Below are 18874 nucleotides of genomic sequence, written 5' to 3'. Positions count from 1 at the left end.
CTGTAGCAAAGCAAGCAAAAATAATTATTCTCTCATGAACAAAATTCTTCTTGTTCATACCGTCGTCGTCGTGACGAGAGATCATCTCCTTCGCTGCTAAATATGTATAGTGCGCGGCATTAATTCTTAAAAGTTGACCCCATGGCTTGGCAACTTTTGACCAACCCTGTGCTACGTAGAAGCACTCATTTTAGAGCTCTAGCTTCGGGCTTTCGCTTGCAGTGTAGTGGCTTGAAACTGACGCATCCAGCGTTCGCGATGCTGTGAACACTTGGTGCACGTAGTCCCAGCTCAACGGCTGAAGCTAATTTCGTCATCAGCGCCCTTCACTACGGCACCCCTCGTAGCCTGAGTCACTTCGGGACGTTATACCATAGAGTAACATAAAAGTAAAGAGCGGATACTCGGGCCCTTTCGCGGCCGAGTTCTTCGCTTCCCCGTTTCCGCCAGATGGCACTGAACGTGCAAATAAAAAAAAGAAAAAGAGTATGGTCTTGGCATATCTTGGCTTGCAGTGACGTGCGCTGCGCGCCTACGGCCGCAGTTACGTCAGCAACAGCGGCGTTTTTTAAGTGCGTCAAGCCAACGGGCAACCACGCCCAGGCGGCAGTGTGCGACGGACCGACGGTGTGAGGGGCTGTATTTTTTTGCGGCGTCTGCAAGCTTCGTGGGCACGTCCGTTTTGTGTACTGCTGTGGTGCTGCGACGGTTGTTTCTTCCACCCCGTGAACTGTCCAACAAGAAGCTGCAGCTGTCGGCCTTAAAGGCGGCGGCGGCGGCTCTTCCTAAGCACTTCCAAAGAGGCAACAAAGCTGCGTCAAGGGCAGATGCCCACCACCAGGTTTTGACAGTAGAGCCTCCAAGATTCCTGTTTAAGCCTATCATCTCTGAGGCCAGTGCGTTTCCCCGGGTCCGCTAGGTGCGCTGTGCACAAAAGTCGGCCGCTGGGGCCTACGGGAGTGTCCGCTCTTTACTTCTATATTACTCTATGGTTATACCCCCAGAAACCAAAGCACTTCGGTCTGCAAAGAATGGCATTCAATACCCGCGTGCCAGCACACCAGCAACGACAAGGCCCGCTCGGTGAAGCAGACATTTCGACACGCAAAGGGAACGGCAACTGCGCTCGAGGCGGATATCGCATTGATTGTAACCTTGACGACGAGAAGAAGGAGAGAGGGAGGAAAACGCTGATAAGAAAGGGCCGTGTTCGGAGAGCGCAGCATACATTCACAGCTGAGCGCTGGAACAACGTAAGCCAAGATGGCTGCCGAAAGTGGGCTATACACGCTTGCCGGGTTCGCCTTGGAGCTGGACCGGAGGCCGCTGAACTTCCTGAGGCCGCTCCCACGGATCAGAGTGTGCGGTGGCTGCTCTCTGGTGCGCCCAGCGACGGCAGTTCTCTCCTGCATGCACGTTGTGTGCGGGTCTTGTTACGAGCAGTGCGCGCAGGACGGCACGCTCATCTGTCCCCTGGATGGCCTGCAGTGCCCGGAAGAAGACGTCGAATGGAAGCAGTGGTCAGCCGACGACCTGCTCAAGAGACAGGTGAGCAAAGTGGACAGCGAATACAGGTGGCAGATCCCTGCAGTCTCGTGTTAGATTGACGAAACGGCAGTGTACGGCATAAGCTGCCGGTTCGTCTATAACTGAGTGGCTGGCCCTAGCAAGGCTACTTTTGAAACTTACTGCTTTACTTAGTTTATTTCCCCTGCTTAAGTATATCTGTAAAGGGGTTTCACGTGAGGGTGGGTGTTTTTAATTATGTAAGAGTTGTTCAGATCAGGGCTTGAAGTTGTCATGGATACAATGTATTCTAGCAGCAGAGTGAAGGTCATTCCAGTTTTTAGGCAGTCATGCTAATGATGAACAAAGCTCGGCCGATGAACAAGCTGAGGATGGATGTATGTACAGGCGCCCTAAAAGTAAAACGGAGCACACCAGCGGTCACAAAACTGACACGCTAGCGCACTCTATCAGCAGATGCGCAGAGAGGGAGGGGGCGTCGGCACATCTGGCTGACCCATCTCGATGATCTGATGCTCGCCTTGCCGTCAGGTGGAGCGAAGCCGCGCCGCTACCGCCACTCCTCGCCAGGGGGCGCTTTTCAAAACTTCATGCAAGCGTTTATTGTTTGCCCGCATCGTGGAGAAAAGTTGTCCTTTGACGACATGCGCTTTCTGCTTCTTCAGGAACGGCGCCATTTTCAGTCTGCGTGACCGCCTTGGCTTGCGCTTCACTGGCGGCGAGTTTCTTGTGCGAAAGCATATGAACGCTTCTGCATCGGTTTCGCAAGTGCGGTATAAAAAAAAGAATAGCATACATACATTGCCTCCTTTTTCTTAATGATACAAATAGAAGATCAACGGCATAGCACGCGAGGTAAGTGCAGACCACTTGCTTCAGCACGAATTGGCTTTCTTACGCCGGAGAAAACAGTTACTCAAATTTTACTACAAAATAATGCTGTCTCTGCGTGAGTCGTCCTCGATCGGCTATATTTAGAACGTCGCTTTGTATCACAAAGACAGCGCAGCCAATGCATGCATGCTAAATCTTTTTTTCATGCGTTCCCTGGAGCCAAGCAAAATTTTGAGCGCACTTGCCAAAGAAACTCGCCACCAAGCGAAGTGTTGTTTATTTGTTGTTATAATTGTTTATTTTATTGATTGGAAGAATAGGGATAAATGATGCTAGAATAATTAAACAGCTCATGGCGATACCGTATTTGGACACAATTTTCAACTCCAGTAACAATGCGCGATTTTTATACTCCCGAAAATCCAAGCGGATCAAGCCGAAAACAAAAATGGACTCAAAACATCGAGATAATTAGGGTTGTACCAGAGTTCTTTGGCATTGAAGAAACCGATTAATTTTTAGCTATAGCTAAAATGTTATTTGCAATCAACTCATCCGCTCACTTCAGCCGAATAATAAACAGTGCTTACTGTCATTCCTAATAAATAATTTTTCTATTTATCTTCATTTTCAATATCAGTTATCATTTTTTTTCCAGACGAGGGTACTTTTTACTGCGTTAGTTATTTGTTTATTTGTTTCAGTCAAAGCAAGTATAGTTTTATGTCTCTATTGCTGCATGCACCAAATACCTTCCTGTTTATTTCCTTCATTCCAGCCAAATCCCTGTGCAGGCGGGAATCGTATTGGCGCGCGTTTGTTCCGATAGGTAATCAAGGTTTTGATTTGAAAGTCTTTAGGCGTTACGTTTGAAATTTAGCTTACAGGAGTTTTGCACTTAATGCTAAGTTTTTGACTGGGTTTCAGAACCAAATATATTACTCAGATAGCTTCTGCCTCCTCTCCCCACTCCTTAGCCTCAGTGGCCTTCGTCTTCTGAGCCCCAAATGCATGCGACCGGATTCTGGCTTCGGCGGCCGCATTTTCATGCAGCTGTACGATGTCAGCGCTCGTTTATTTATCTATTTTTCAAATACTCCCGGCTGTCCTTCGGAGGTCAAGGCGCGAATTGCTACAGAACATCCTAATGACGCGTACACACAGTAATAAAATGAACATTAGATTAGAAATGATCTCCCAAAGGCACTTCACTCTTCCCAATTAATAATGTACCCCGCCGCGGTGGTTCAGTGGTTACGGCGCTCGGCTGCTGACCCAAAAGACGCGGATTCGATCCCGGCCACGGCGGCTGAATTTCTTGAAGGCGAAATTCTAGAGGCCCGTGTGTTGTACGATGTCAGTGCACGTTAAAGAACCCCAGGTGGTCGAAATTTTCGGAGTCCTTCACTACGGCGTCTCTCATAGCCTCAGTCGCTTTAGGACGTTAAACCCCAATAAACCAAACCAAACCAATTAATAATGTACGCAGATGACGTCACCTTGATAGTTGCTTGTGAATCGCTTCCGGTAATTCAAACAACAATAACAAGTGAACTTCAAATCCTGTCTTCCTGGTTCTTAGAAAATCGCCGAACCTTGAATGTCGCCAAAACTAAGCACGTCATTTTTCATTCTGGGTATAAAGCAACCAACAATTCAATTACACTTACTCTAGGTAGCTCATTAATACAACCAGTCTCGTCTTTCAACTACCTGGGAGTTTTTTTTTTATTGTCATTTACAGTAGGAAGAACAAATTAACAACGTATGCAAAAAATTAGCTTTCGGATGCCACACTCCCATTAAGGCAAAACATTATTTTCCGTACGATGTATTCCGCTCCCTGCCGCCGCGGTGGCTCAGCGGTTATGGTGCTCGGCTGCTGTCCCGAAAAACGCGGGTTCGATCCCGGCCGCGGCGGCTAGAATTTCTTTGGAGGAGAAATTCTAGAGGCCCGTGTGCTGTGCGATGTCAGTGCACGTTAAAGAACCCCGGGTGGTCGAAATTTCCGGAGCCCTCCACTACGGGGTCTCTCATGGCCTTAGTCGCTTTGGGACGTTAAACCCCATAAACTAAACCGAACCACTCCGCTCCCTATACTATTCCTTCTGCCATTCACATATCAGTTACTGTTGTGAATCTTGGGGCCAAACATATAAAACCTTCTTGTCACCTTTATTTAGTCTTCAGAAACGGGCACTGAACGCGATAAGATCTGATTTAGATCACTCAAGGAGCAACATTTTTGATGCTAATCAAGTACTATCGTTCCCATCCATCCTTAACTATAAAATCTCGCTCTTGATCAACAGCATAATAAACACTAGCTCTCCCCTTCCGTTAGGCCTTTTATGCGAAGCATATTAACGTAGGTTTCGGGCCTTCGCGCGACGCCCGGCGGTGGCCACCATTGACCTTGAAGTGAGATCACATGATGTGACGTCACGTGATGACGTCACACCGGCTGCGGATGGGGCCTCATATCGCGCTGTCGGACGTCGCCCGGCGGAGGCCTCCACGCTTCGGTTCGCGCCGTCGCGCGAGACGCGGCGGCGGCGCCACCACCATCGCTGCATCACGTGATATGTGACGTCACGCCAGGGATGAAGCGGCGCGCGCCCGCCGTCGCGTAAGTCTCTCTGCCCGCAACTGCGCCAGCGTCTTTACGCCGGGCGTGTATGCGGTCAATATGCCTCCAAACGCTAAGGACGTTAATAATAAGAATGCAAAACGAAGGCTGCTTCGCATCCACTGGGCTTAACCTTGATAAGCCTCCAACTTTTTTGCTCTACCTTCCCGTAACACAAGATAAGCATCCAGTTGCAAATTTAACCTTCCAAAATGTAGCAATGTATATGGTGAACGTCAGATAGAGTTCAATGGAGCAAAAATATGGAACAGATTGTCCATCGAGGTAAAAGTAGCCAGAAATTTAAAAAGACTTCTAAACTACATTACAAATCTAATCAAATTTTGCCTGACACTCTTGTTCTGTGAATTCTTGACACCTTAATTTTCTTGGTCCTTGGTTTTGGTATGATTTTTTCTTTGTATTCTGAGTATTCTTATTTTTGTGTTTTCCTTTGCATTTTGTATTCTTTGTATTCTTCCTGCAGTCTCCCATCTTATTCTTGGTTTTTTGCTGCGTGTTTTTTGTAACCTGCACTATTGTCTATATCATGATTAACTCTTTAGTCGTCCGCGCTCTGTGGTTGAACTGCAACTAGCTTTGTAGCTACCGGTCCAAACAGTGTTTGTGTATATCACCTGTTCTCGCAATAGAGTTTCTATTTTAAAAAAAAGACTAAAAACGAGCTGAAAGTCCAGGAGGTATATAAGAAACCTTTAGAGCTTTTTTTATAGCTGATATCCCGCTTTGGGACTTAAAACATCACAAAGTGTAATTCCACCCCCCCCCCCCCCCGCGCTCTAATCTTCAGTCTTCACTCTATATTTTCTTTACTCTCTGATTGCCTCTTTGCTCGAGAATCGTAAAATGAGAGTTATACATGGATACAGCTCATTCTTTCTTTCACTGGTCCACACTACACGCTGCACTTGCGTTCCCATTGCCAAAAATTGCTTTTTTTTTTCGAAATGGCATCCAACATAATTATCTAGCTATCTGCCATCCGGATAGTTATCTGTCGGTTACCTCTAATCTTCGCGCCAATAAACCCTAAAAAGCATGCATGTTTCCTTCTATCGTTGTATGCATTATTTCTGATTATTCTTTAACCATCGAGCCTTTATGATCCACTGACTTCCTTACTTCCAGGTTGTGTGCTGGAACGAAGAAAACGGTTGCCCTGCTGTAATGGCCGCTTCGGAGATCTCTCAACATTTCCAGCGCGACTGCGGACACCACTCCACTCGCTGCCCCAAGTGCGCGGCCTCGGTTCTCTGCAGCGACGTCTGCGCGCACCTGAGGTCGAACTGTGCAAACCAGGGGGCGCCTCCTGCAGCGGAATGCGGAGGACAGGTTGAGCGCAGAGACGAGTCACCTGCTTCGACAGCTTCGAGCCGAGTGTTGGAAGAGCAAGCCCGCGAAATGAAGGCCCTTCTGGAGCAGGTGGTTAGAGAGAGCAGAGCGCTGGCCGACCGACTGAACGAAATCTCGCACGGTCAGAACGCCTCCACAGAGACGCTGCAGCGCGAACTGTCGCAAGCAACACGCCAAAGCCACGACGCTTTGACACAAAGCATCCGCGAAATAACCGCGTCTAATGAGGAGATCAAACGGTCAACAATCGACACTCTCTCTACTAGGATGGGAGCATTGAAAGAGACACTCAAAGACGAGTTAGTGAGCGTGATCCTACAGGACGGTGACAAATGTTCATGGCTTGCAGGAGCCATTGACGCTGCAAAAGCTGAAGCGAAAGAAAATTTCCAGAAGACATTGGACAGCGTTGGCCTCGTTGTTGGGCAAAATAAGCTACAAGTACAGCACTGCGAGTTTTTTGTAAAAGATGTGGAAACACTCAAACAAGAAGCGTTGCAGGTTGGGTACGCTGATTATTTCAGCGAGCGCGTGTACCTTTGCGGCTACTGCATCTCACCTGGAATTCATTTCAGAAAAGATGGCGAATCAGTGGCCCTGCATTTGAGTCGAAAAGTGCACAAGGGGGACATGGACGAATTTATTCCGTGGCCACTCGAGCGTCGAATGAGGCTGAGCGTAGTCCACCCAGAAAAAGACGCGAAATGCCAGCTCGAAGTGAAACCAAAGCGTGCACACAAATCTAATCAGAGGCCTTCGGTATCATCTAACGAGCCCAGTTATTTTCCATCCCCGTCCGTTAACCTAGGCGGCCTCATCCTCGATGGCTATGTGCACGCAGACCAGCTTCGATTAATATTTGAGCCGCTGCTGTGAATCACACTTGCTCGAGACACAAAAGAGCACTTTCTTGTCTGAAAAACCTATAAGTGGTTCGCCTGAGCTCATGCTACAATCTACTACTGGAGAATTAGTCCAGTCAGAGCATTCTCTGCACTTACTGGGATGCGTACGTCGCTCCTGCAGTGCTCTATTTGCCATGTGTATGACAGGAGTTGAATACTAATCGTAAAAAATTGTTCTTTCCAAAGGATAACATTTGGCTTTTCCATCGCCGTCGACGTCCGGAAAAAGCTAAATTATGTTTTCTCTAATATTTAACTTATTTACAATAACAGCGGGGAGGTCTGTTGTACTGCCACAAGAATCTTGATCTATCCAATATTTCTCTGAAAGAATTGCCCCAAATGTTCATGTAGTTTTTTTTTTCTTCCTATTACCACTTTGAGTGCACCTGTCACTTTTGCTGTCATTTATTTTCTCCTCCCTATGTTTGCCTTTATAGGCTCTTTGATCTAATGTAGTTCTTTCTTTTATAAGCACAATGTACTGCGTATTGAACGTACATGTCTCATTCTCTGTACCGAACATACTTTACTTACATTTTGTTTGATGTCGTACTCCGCCACCGTCAATGCTGCACTGTAAGAGGAAGTCAGGACCTCTCAAGCTGTCTATACAGCTTTTTCCCTGGCTGTCCTCGCAACACCCAGTTGCGGAAATAAACCTTCAACCAACCAACCAAATATAGCTTTAACCTGCAAATTCAGATTTAGAGCTAGCCACTATTATTAGGTATATATCTGTTTCAAACTTGGAAACGTGATAACTTTTGGCGCTGTGGCTTAACAAATTTGCTCCATTTCTCATGCGATTTAAAACTGTGTGACTGCATACCAATGAGAGCGAAGCCCACAAAATGACGTCACTGTATGGCACACGTGCCGCAACACCGTCGCACAATTTGCGAATTCTCCTAAAATTAAAATAATTTTCAGGTCACGGGGCCCAAGGTAATCAATTTTACGCAGTTATCCATGATTATTATAGCTACAACTACGAGGCAGCTACACATCTTTAATTGGGACCAGGCACCGATGTGTAATGGCTATAAAGTTACCTTTACGTCGTAGTTGACTAGCATACTATTTAACTTCCCTTGCTTCTGTTCTGATGTCGGTCAAATGTGGTGCAGTAGCCATCTTTCAACTCGAAAACTACTATTTGTAAACGCTAAGAGCAGCCTTCCCTGAAAGTGACGGTATGAAGGAGCCCAACTTTTTCCTCTGTTCGGACTGTCTGTTGTAACCGCAGCTCTGAACTAAACGATGAAAACTTTTCCAAAATGAAATTCTCTTCAGTTTTCTTCTTTTTCAGTTTGAGAATAATGAAGTTGTTGGATGAAGGGAGATAATGTATACAAAACAGCAATATATGGGTCTAACATTTTCAGCCGCCGGTCGTTAGCTGAATTTAAGGGGGCAACAGTTAATTTTTTCACATTTAATAATATGGGTGCCGTCCTGCTATCTCATTACGTTGGAGTGATTCTACCACGCCGGCATTCCCCATTCACCCCCAACTATCATACAATCTGTACCGCCGGCCCGAAAATCAGCAAGGTTATCCTAGAACGTAGCTCAGACTCGTGCATCATAAAACCCCAACATCCAACCAACTGCACACCCGTTGACTTTTTACTGCACGTGGTGCTCCAACACTGCTAGCGGCGCACTTCCACACTCGTCTTCTTTGTCCTGTTTATGACTCGTTGAGCTGCGGCGCGTGACAGTGCGCTGCGCTCGCTTCAGGCACGCCCATCCTCCACACTTAGCTCGACGCTCGAAAGTTCCACCTAGATTTATTGCACACTCTCATGGCCGTCCCCATTACACACCACCCCAGTACCACGCCTCTTTCGCCTCTCACGCTTGGCGCCCGCCTAATATGGATGTACGAGAGGCCGAGCTTCAATCACCCCTGCCGTGCACACTGCCTATAGTCTGAGCCCTCATATTAACAGCCCCCAAAATCTATGATGGCTTCCCGCTCCCGGCCACCCCAACCGTCTCTCCGATAGCTTTCATTAAAACTTACCCACTATTCACTGCTGCTTATTTAATGCCTGAAAACTTGCTTGAGAAGTACTCGGCATGGTGAACACCTAGTAACCTCCAATTTCCTTCAGTAGGATTTGGTGGTGTTTGGTCACTCATTATTCGAATTTGCGCCGCCACGGTTGCTCAGTGGTTATGGCGCTCGGCTGCATATCCGAAAGACGCGGGTTCTATCCCGGCCGCGGTGGTCGAATTTCTATGGAGGCGAAACGCAAAAGGCGACCGCGTACTGTGCGCTACTAGTGCACGTTAAAGAGGCCCAGGTGGTCGAAACTGCCGGAGCCCTTCACTACGGCGCCCTCATAGCCTCAGCTACTTTGGGACATTACACCCCGGTAAGCCGTAATCCATAAACCAACATTATTTAAATTTGAAGGTAGAGCTGTTAAGAATACCACATTCCGTGGATAACACGACAGTGGAGAGGGTTAGTAACAACTGTTTTGTTTTTCGCTCCAGGGGTAGTGTTGATATTCTTTATCACATCACTTGAGCTCAGAAGGACGGCCGCCGTGGTTAACATGCTATTTTTGTAGTTCGCACAATGTAATCCGCCTTCCGTCTGTAGCAAAGCAAGCAAAAATAATTATTCTCTTATGAACAAAATTCTTCTTCTTGTTCATATCGTCGTCGTCGTGAGGAGAGATCATTTCCTTCGCTGCTAAATATGTATAGTGCGCGGCATTAATTCTTGAAAGTAGACCCCATGGCTTGGGAACTTTTGACCAACCGTGTGCTACGTAGAAGCACTCATTTTAGAGCTCTAGCTTCGGGCTTTCGCTTGCATTGTAGAGGCTTGAAACTGACCCATCCAGCGCTCGCGATCCTCTGAAAACTTGTTGCACGTAGTCCCTGCTCAGTGGATCAAGCTAATTTCGTCATCAGCGCCCTTCACTACGGCGCCCCTCGTAGCCCGAGTCACTTCGGGACGTTATACCCCCAGAAACCAAAGCACTTCGGTCTGCAAAGAATGGCATTCAATACCCGCGTGCCTGCACACCAGCAACGACTAGGCCGGCTCGGTGAAGCCTTCATTTTAACACGCAAAGGGAACGGCAACTGCACACGAGGAGGATATCGCATTGATTGTAACCTTGACGACAGGAAGAAGGAGAGAGGGCGGAAAACGCTGATTAGAAAGGGTCGTTGCCGGAGCGGCGCCGCATTTTTTCAGCGCTGAGCGCTGGAACAACGTGAGACAAGATGGCTCCTGAAAGTGGGCTATACACGCTTGCCGGGTTCGCCTTGGAGCTGGACCGGAGGCCGCTGCACTTCGTGAGGCCGCTTCCACGGATCAGAGTGTGCGGTGCCTGCTCTCTGGTGCGCCCAGAGACGGCAGTTCTCTCCTGCATGCACGCTGTGTGCGGGTCTTGTTACGAGCAGTGCGCGCAGGACGGCACGCTCGTCTGTCCCCTGGATGGCCTGCAGTGCCCGGAAGAAGACGTCGAATGGAAGGAGTGGTCAGCCGACGACCTGCTGAAAAGACAGGTGAGCCAAGTGGACAGAAAGTAAAGGTGGCAGGTCCGTGCAGTCTCATGTTAGAGTTACAAAACGGCAGTGTGCGGCATACGCTGCCGGTTCGTCTATAACTTCGTGGCAAGCGGTAGCCCGAGGCTACTTTCGAAATTCTTACTTCTTAGTTTATTTCCAGTGCTTAAGTATACCTGTAAAGGGGTTTCACGTGAGGGTGGGTGTTTATAATTATGCACGAGTTGTTCAGATCAGGGCTTGAAGTGGTCATGGATACAATGTATTCTAGCAGCAGATGAAGGTGATTCCAGTCTTTAGGCGGTCGTGCTAATAATGAGCAAAGCTCGGCCGACGAACAAGCTGAGGATGGATGTACGTACAGGCGCACCAAGAGTAAAACGGAGCACGCCAGCGGTCACAAAACTGACATGCCAGCGCGCTCTACCAGCAGATGCGCAGCAGAGAGTGAAGGGGCGTCGGCACATCCGGCTGACCCACCTCGATGATCTGATGCTCGCCTTGCATGTCGCCTTGCCGTCGGTTGGAGCGAAGCCGCCCCGCTACCGCTACTCCTCGCCAGGGGGCGCTTTTCAATGCTTCATGCAAGCGTTTATTGTTTGTCCGCATCGTGGAGAAAAGCTGTCCTTCGGCGCCGTGCGCGTTCTGCTTCTTCAGGAATTGCGCCATTTTCAGTCTGCGTGACCGCCTTGGTTTGCGCTTCACTGGCGGCGAGTTTCTTGTGCGAAAGCATACGAACGCTTCTGCATCGGTTTCGCAAGAGCGGTATGAAAAAAACAATAGCATGCATACATTGCCTCCTTTGTATTTATGATACAAATAGATGATCAACGGCATAAAAGCGAGGTAATTGAAGACCACTTGCTTCAGCACGAATTGGCTCTTTCTCACCGGAGAAAACACTTACTTAGTTTTTTATACAAAATAATGCCGTCTCCGCCTGAGTCGTCCTCCATTGGTTACATTTCGAACATCTATTTATATCACAAAGACAGCACAGCCAATACATGCATGTAAAATCTTTTAAGCATGAAATGCTTTTAGCTCCCGTTGTCGGCAGTGTGGTGACGTCACGCCGAGACCGAGAGCAGTCATCCGGGCTCTGAAATGAGAACATCCGGACACCGTACGAGCCTTAACGAGATTTAAAGACTCTCTTTCTCTAAGCCCTCTTACGCGACCGGCATGCAAGCGCCGGTTGGTCTCCAAACGAGTCACAAAAAATAACTGCTGCCAGTGCCTTCTCAATGTTTATCAAGATATCAGTCGAGCTGTGCTTTGATAATGCACGGAATTATAATTTCCGATTTCTAATAACGCGTGCAAAAAGCACATAGATGCCACGATACACTTCGTTGTCATACGTGATCTCTTAGGGGCTTCGCGCATCGAAGCAAAGCCGCGCAGGTGCACAGGGGCCCGGGGGAGAAGCGCTGCGTTCAAAGGGCAAGGCATCGCGCCGAACGGGTGGTGGCGTTCCTCCCTTCCTTTACGGTGTGGTTCGGGTGTCCACCGAGATGGCAGAGAATTACTGCGCCATTTCCTTTCCTCAAAAAACCTTGCGTTCAAATGGCAAGGCATTGCGCTGAACGGGTGGTGGCGTTCCTCCCTTCCTGTACGGTGCGGTTCGGGTGTCCACCGAGATGACATTAGGGCCGTAAACATTTCATGCTTACTCTACTCTCGGTTACGGGAGAGGCAGAGATTTTTTTTCATGCGTTCCCTGGATCCAAGCAAAATTTTGGGTGCACTTGCCAAACAAACTCGCCGCCAAGTGAATCGTTTTTTATTCGTTGTTATAGTTGTGTATTTTATCGATTGCAGGAATAGGAATAAATGAGACCAGAATAATTAAAGAGCTCATAGCGATGCCATATTTGGACAATAATTTCGAACTTCAGTAACAATGCTCGATTTTTATACTGCTGAAAATCCAAGCGGATCAAGACGAACACCGAAATTTACTCAAAACCTCGAGACAAATAGGAGTATTGAAGGGTTTTTGTATTGAAGAAATAGATTCTTTTTTAGCGATAGCTAAAATGTTATTTACAATCAACTCATCTACTCCCTTCAGCAGAGTATTGAACAGTAGAAGTTCTCTTTCGTAATGAATAATGTTTCGTTTTTTATTGACATTCAAGATCAGTAATCGATTTTTCCAGACGCGGGTGATTTGAGGTGTGTTATTTGTTTATTTATTTGTTTGTGTGTTTGTTTGTTTGTGTGTTTGTTTGTTTGTTTGTTTCAGTCAAAGCAGGTATAGTTTTAGGCTTGTATTACTGCATGCACCAAATTACTTCCATTTTATTTTCTTCCTTCTAGCGAAATGCTTTTACTGCGGAGAGTCGCGTTGGCGCATATTCGTCTCGATATCTAAAGAAGGTTTTGCTCATGAAGTCGTTCAGCGTTACGTTTTAAACGTACCTTGAAGGAGTTTGGCATTTAATGCTAAATTTTTGCTCTGGTTTCACAACCAAATATGTTACACAAATAGATTGCCCTGCTGTTTCGACTTCTCACTGTTCAGGGTGGTAGCTTAGTGGCTGGGGCATATTCGGTTGCTGCGCTCCAAATGCATGCTACCAGATTCTTGCCTTGGCGGCTGCACTTTCCTGCTTCTGAAATGTAAAAACGCCCACGTGCTATACGATGACAGGACACGTTTATTTACATAGTTTTCAAATACACCCGGCTGGCCTTCGGAGGCCAAGGCGCGAGCACCGACAGAACACCCTAATGACGCTTACATAGAATAATAAAATGAACATTAGATAAAAAATAGACGAAAAAAAGACCTTTAATGACTCCGGGAGTAATAAATCCTTAGCGCTTTCTCATGGCTGATATGCTGCTTTGCGAATTAAAACCCCAGAAAGTATCCCTCCCTCCCCCCCCCCCCCCACCCGCTCTAACCTCCAGATTTCAGTCTATATTTTCTTTAATGTCTGATTTTTCCTCTTAGCTCCAGAATCGTCAACTGGGAGTTGTCAGTGGAAGCAGCTTCCTCTTTCTTTCAATGGCCCGCCCTGCATGCTGTAGTTGTGTTTACATTGTACAAAATTGCCTTTTTTTTCCCGAAATGGCATTCAACATAATTATCTATACTTATCAATCCTGATATTCTATCAGTTGCCTCTAATCTTCGAACCTTAAGCCGCCCCGGTGGCTAAGCGGTTATGGTGCTCGGCTGCTGACCCGAAAGACGCGGGTTCGATCCCGGCCGCGGCGGCTGAATTTCTTTGGAGGAGAAATTCTAGAGGCCCGTGTACTGTGCGATGTCAGTGCACGTTAAAGAACCCCAGGTGGTCGAAATTTCCGGAGCCCTCCACTACGACGTCTCTCATAGCCTTAGTTGCTTTGGGACGTTAAACCCCATAAAAAAAAATCTTCGAACCAATATGTTCTGGAAAGCAAGCCTATTTCCTTCTGCCGTTATATGCATTATTTCTAATTTTATTTTAATTGTTCAGCCTTCATGATCCACTGACTTCGCCACTTCCAGGTTATGTGCTGGAACGAAGAAAACGGCTGCGCTGCTGTGATGGCTGCTTCGGAGATCTCTCGACATTTCCAGCGTGACTGCGGACACCACTCCACTCGCTGCCCCAAGTGCGCGGCCTCGGTTCTCTGCAGCGACGTCTGCGCGCACCTGAGGTCGAACTGTGCAAACCAGGGGGCGCCTCCTGCAGCGGAATGCGGAGGACAGGTTGAGCGCAGAGACGAGTCACCTGCTTCGACAGCTTCGAGTCGAGTGTTGGAAGAGCAAGCCCGTGAAATGAAGGCCCTTTTGGAGCAGCTGGTTAGTGAGAGCAGAGCGCTGGGCGACCGACTAAACGAAATCTCGCACGGTCAGAACGCTCTCACAGAAACGCTGAAGCACGAACTCTCACAAGCAACACGCCAAAGCCACGGCACTTTAATACAAAGCATTCGCGAAATAACCGCGTTTAATGAGGAGATGAAACGGTCAACAATCAACACTCTGTCTACTAGGATGGGCGCATTGGAAGAGAGACTCAGTGGTGAGTTAGCGAGTGTGACCCGAGAGAACGGTGACAGATGTTCACGGCTTGCAGGTGTCATCGACGCTGCAAAAGCTGAAACCAAAGCTGATATGCAGAAGACATTGGACAACATTGGCCTCGTTGTTAGGCACAATAAGCTACAAGTGCAGCACTGCGAGTTTTTTGTCAACGGTGTCGAACTACTGAAACAAATAACGTTGCTGGTGGGGTATGCTCTTTACTTCAGCGAGCGGGTGTACCTGCGCGGCTACTGCATCTCACCTGAAATTTATTTAAGAAAATATGGCGAATCTGTGACCCTGCATTTGGGGTTTCAAGTGCACAAGGGGGACATGGACGACTTTATACCGTGGCCATTCGAGCACCGAATGAGGCTGAGCGTCGTGCACCCAGGAGGAGGCGCAAAATGCCAACTCGAAGTTAAACCGTTGCGTACATCCAAATCTAATCAGAGGCCTTCAGAATCATCTAACGGGCCCAGTTATTTTCCATCCACGTTCCTTAACCTAGGCGACCTCACCCGCGACGGCTACGTGCACGAAGACCAGCTTCGATTAATATTTGAGTTGCTGCCATGAATCACACTTGCTCGAGAAACAAAAGTGCAGTTTCTTAGATGAAAGACTCCTAACGTTGGTCACGCGAGCTTAAGCTACAATGCAATCCTAGAGAATTAGTCCAGCTGGATCAATCGTTGCACTTATTCAAACGCGTACATGTGCCCACAAAAGTTTTCGAACGCCGAAACCACACACAAAAAAAGCTGAATTTCCTTGCTACGTCGCGGCGCTGCCAGGCATTCAGAAGTTTGTCCTTCAGATTGCGTAGGAAAGAACGGAGCACATGCATCAGTTCGACACTGCATGCTTATACTGCTCAGACATTAAGCCTTCTTGTAATCCTCGTGTTCCGAAAACTTTTGTGGGCACCTGGAGGGCGCTCCGGTAGTGCTTTATTTGTCATGTTCATGAGAGCGGTGGAATACTAATCGTTAGAAATTATGCTTTGCAAAGATAAATCTGTCTTTTCTCCATCACCGTTGACGTCCGAAAAAATATTAATTATGTTTCCTAGTCAACTTGTTTAAAGGTTCTTATAGTTGACTTCTTAATTATTGCAGAGAGGACGACTGTTGCAAATATAGCTTAGCTTGCAAATTCAGATTTAGAGCTAACCACTATAATTAGGCATATAATTGTTTTAAATTAGGGAGCGTGATAACCTTCAGCGCGGTGGATTAACAAATTTTCTTCATTTCTCACGTGATTTGGAAATTGCTCTACTTCGTAGCAATTACAGCGATGCCCAAAAAATTACGTCACTCCATCGCACATGCGCCACCTCACCGGCGCGCAGCTTTCGAATTCCTCGATAAATGATGAATATTTTTAAGCCACGGGGACGAATGTAATCGATTTTATGCAGTTATTAATGCTTACTATAGCTATTAATAGGAGGCAGCTACACATCTTTAATTGAGACCAGTTGCCGATCTGTAATGGCTAAAAAGTTGTGTTGCAGTCGCAGTTTAGTAGCTTACAATTTAACTTCATTCGCTTCTATCCTGATGTCGGTCAGATGTGGTGCAGAAGCAATCTTTAAACCTGAAAACTATATTTCTTTTAAACGCTAAGAGAACCCTGCTCAGAAACTGACGGTATGAAGGAGCGGAAGTGTTTCCACTGTTGAAACGATGTCTTGTAACCGCTAGTCTGAACTAAACGATGAAAACTTTGTGTAAAATAAAGCTATCTGGCTTTTTCTTCTTTTTCAGTTTGAGATTATTGACGTTGTTCGATGGAGGGACATAATATATACAAAACATATATAAGGGCCTAATCTTTTCACCCGCCGGTCGTTATCTGAATTTAAAGTGGCAACAGTTAATTTTTGCACTTTCAACATTATGGGTGTCGTCCTGCTATCTTATTATGCTCGAGTGATTCTACCGCGCACGTTATTCCCCCTTGACCCCCAACAATCATACAACCTGTAGCGCCGGCCCGAAAATCAGCAAGGTTATCCTAGAACGTCGCTCAAACTTACGCGGCATAAAACCCCAACACCCAACCAAACTCCGCGCCCGTTGACTTTTTGCTGCGTACGGTATTATCCAATACAGCTAGCGCCGCACTTCCACACTCGACTTCTTTGTCCTGTTTATGAATCGATGAGCTGCCGCGCGTGACAGTGCGCTGCGATCGCTTGAGGCACGCCAATGCTGCACACTTAGCTCGACGCTCGAAAGTTCCAACTGGATTTATTTTACAATCTCGCGGCCGTTTCCATTTACCACCATCCCAGTACCTCGTCCATTTCGGCTCTCATGCCGCGGGCCCGCCTAATATGGATGTATGACGGGCCGAGCTTCAATCACCCCTTCCCTGCACCCTGCCCACAGTCTGAGCCCTCATACTCACAGCCCCAAAATCCATGACGGCTTCCTGCTTCCAGCTACCCCAACAGTCTCAAGAATAGCTTTCATTAAAGCTTACCTACTATCCACTGCTTATTCGACATGGAGAACAACTAGTAACCTCCAGCTGGCTTCAGTAGGACTTTGTGGTTTTGGTCACTCATGATTTGAATTTGAAGGTAGCGCTCTTAGGAAGACCGCGCAGTCTATACGGCACGACAAACAACACTGTTTAAAACATGCTTTATTTTTCGCAGCAGAGATAATGATAGGCTCTATCACAACACGTGAACTCAAAAGGGCGGCGCCTGTAGTTAACATGTTATTGTCATCGCTCACTCTCTCTCATCACCTTCTATTTATAGGAAAGCAAGCAAAAAACAATGATTCTTATAAACAATATCCTTCCTCTTCATATCTTCGTCGTCGCCAGGAGAAATCGCCTCCTTCGCTGCTAAAAATATACGTAGTTCGATGCGGTGATCTTTTTCTCGAGTGATTATGAGCTGGACACAATTACGGCTATTGAGAAATTTTCAATTTGGCCACTACATTAAGAGTTTTCTTTAGTGTTATTCCTTGAAATTTACTTCACTGCAATTACTATATCGTATTTTCGAAGAAATACCAGGTGCGACATTATGGATTCCAGCGCTGTTTCCAGTTATAGTAAGTAGGCAGGGAACCGTATTTCTTCGTGAAGCGAAGATAAATGCTTCGAACCATGCATCATTGTCAGTAGCTATGCGGAGCGTGAACCGAATAGACGCACTAATTTTCTGTTCTGCGTCCTAATATTATTACGCGTCCAAAAAATAAAAATCGATGCTGGTGTCATCGAGGAGCTTTTAGAAATTATCAAGGTGAAATCATGAGGTAGTATGCTTCCGAAAAGCATCCTTTGCTCTTATCTCTGGCAGGCACCACATGTTAACAGTTGGGCGCCAGGCATTGTCTACCATAGCTCCGCTGTATTTTACCTTCATGAACGAGTGTAGTCCGTGTTGAGCGCATCAGTAATCTTGGATTGTGACTGTAGTGGCCTTGTCGGAACAGAGAGCCTTATCAGGTGGTTTTGCTGTGTGGAAATGCTGGAAAAATGAACGGGTATGAGTGCAGCCCCCATAGGACAGAGCCGTGGTCAGCAGAAGGACCCGTCAGCGCTGCCGGACAGACAATTATTCTTAAGAGCAGAACCAGTCGAAAAGTACAAGGGTAAAAAGCGAGACGCGCATCATGAAGACTTGGTGTATGACGACGACCGTCCAGTCGTCGTGGTGCAGGTTCCAGCTTCTGGTACTTGTAGTTTTCATTCATTCATTCATTCATTCATTCATTCATTCATTCATTCATTCATTCATTCGGGATAACCTCAAGGGCCTGAGTTTGAGGGTTCTCTGGTTATCCTCTTCATTATGTACCAACTGGCCCAGATTTCCACTCTTCTGCGTAAATATTCTGCCCGATAACGCTGAGCACTTCTCCTTATCGGTGCTGATTAAGCTAGCATCGTTCACTGGACGCAAGTGCAACCAGTTCGAAGACAACAGGGAAAATTAGGGGGGTGAGGATTGGTGTTCGTTGGTTACGGTTACGGTTACGGTTACGGTTCGTGAGGTTT

General features: G+C 47.0%; 2 protein-coding genes across 2 annotated transcripts; both read left to right on the top strand.

Moving 5' to 3' along the window:
• Positions 1-1229: 1229 nt before the first annotated feature.
• LOC149330946 (uncharacterized) lies at positions 1230-8627 on the top strand. Its single transcript, XM_089560022.1, has 2 exons — positions 1230-1548; positions 6140-8627. Exons 1-2 carry the CDS (start codon positions 1264-1266, stop codon positions 7238-7240), a joined length of 1386 nt encoding a protein of 461 aa, XP_089416148.1. The 5' UTR covers positions 1230-1263; the 3' UTR covers positions 7241-8627.
• A 1633-nt stretch (positions 8628-10260) lies between these two features.
• Positions 10261-16605, top strand: LOC149330945 (uncharacterized). Its single transcript, XM_089561667.1, has 2 exons — positions 10261-10809; positions 14315-16605. Exons 1-2 carry the CDS (start codon positions 10525-10527, stop codon positions 15413-15415), a joined length of 1386 nt encoding a protein of 461 aa, XP_089417793.1. The 5' UTR covers positions 10261-10524; the 3' UTR covers positions 15416-16605.
• Positions 16606-18874: the final 2269 nt, after the last annotated feature.

Source organism: Amblyomma mixtum, chromosome 9 (assembly GCF_055824585.1).
Source record: "Amblyomma mixtum isolate Tamu chromosome 9, ASM5582458v1, whole genome shotgun sequence".
Taxonomy (NCBI): domain Eukaryota; kingdom Metazoa; phylum Arthropoda; class Arachnida; order Ixodida; family Ixodidae; genus Amblyomma; species Amblyomma mixtum.
The sequence above is the reverse complement of the archived record's forward strand: the minus strand, read 5'-3'. Positions and strand labels throughout refer to the sequence as shown.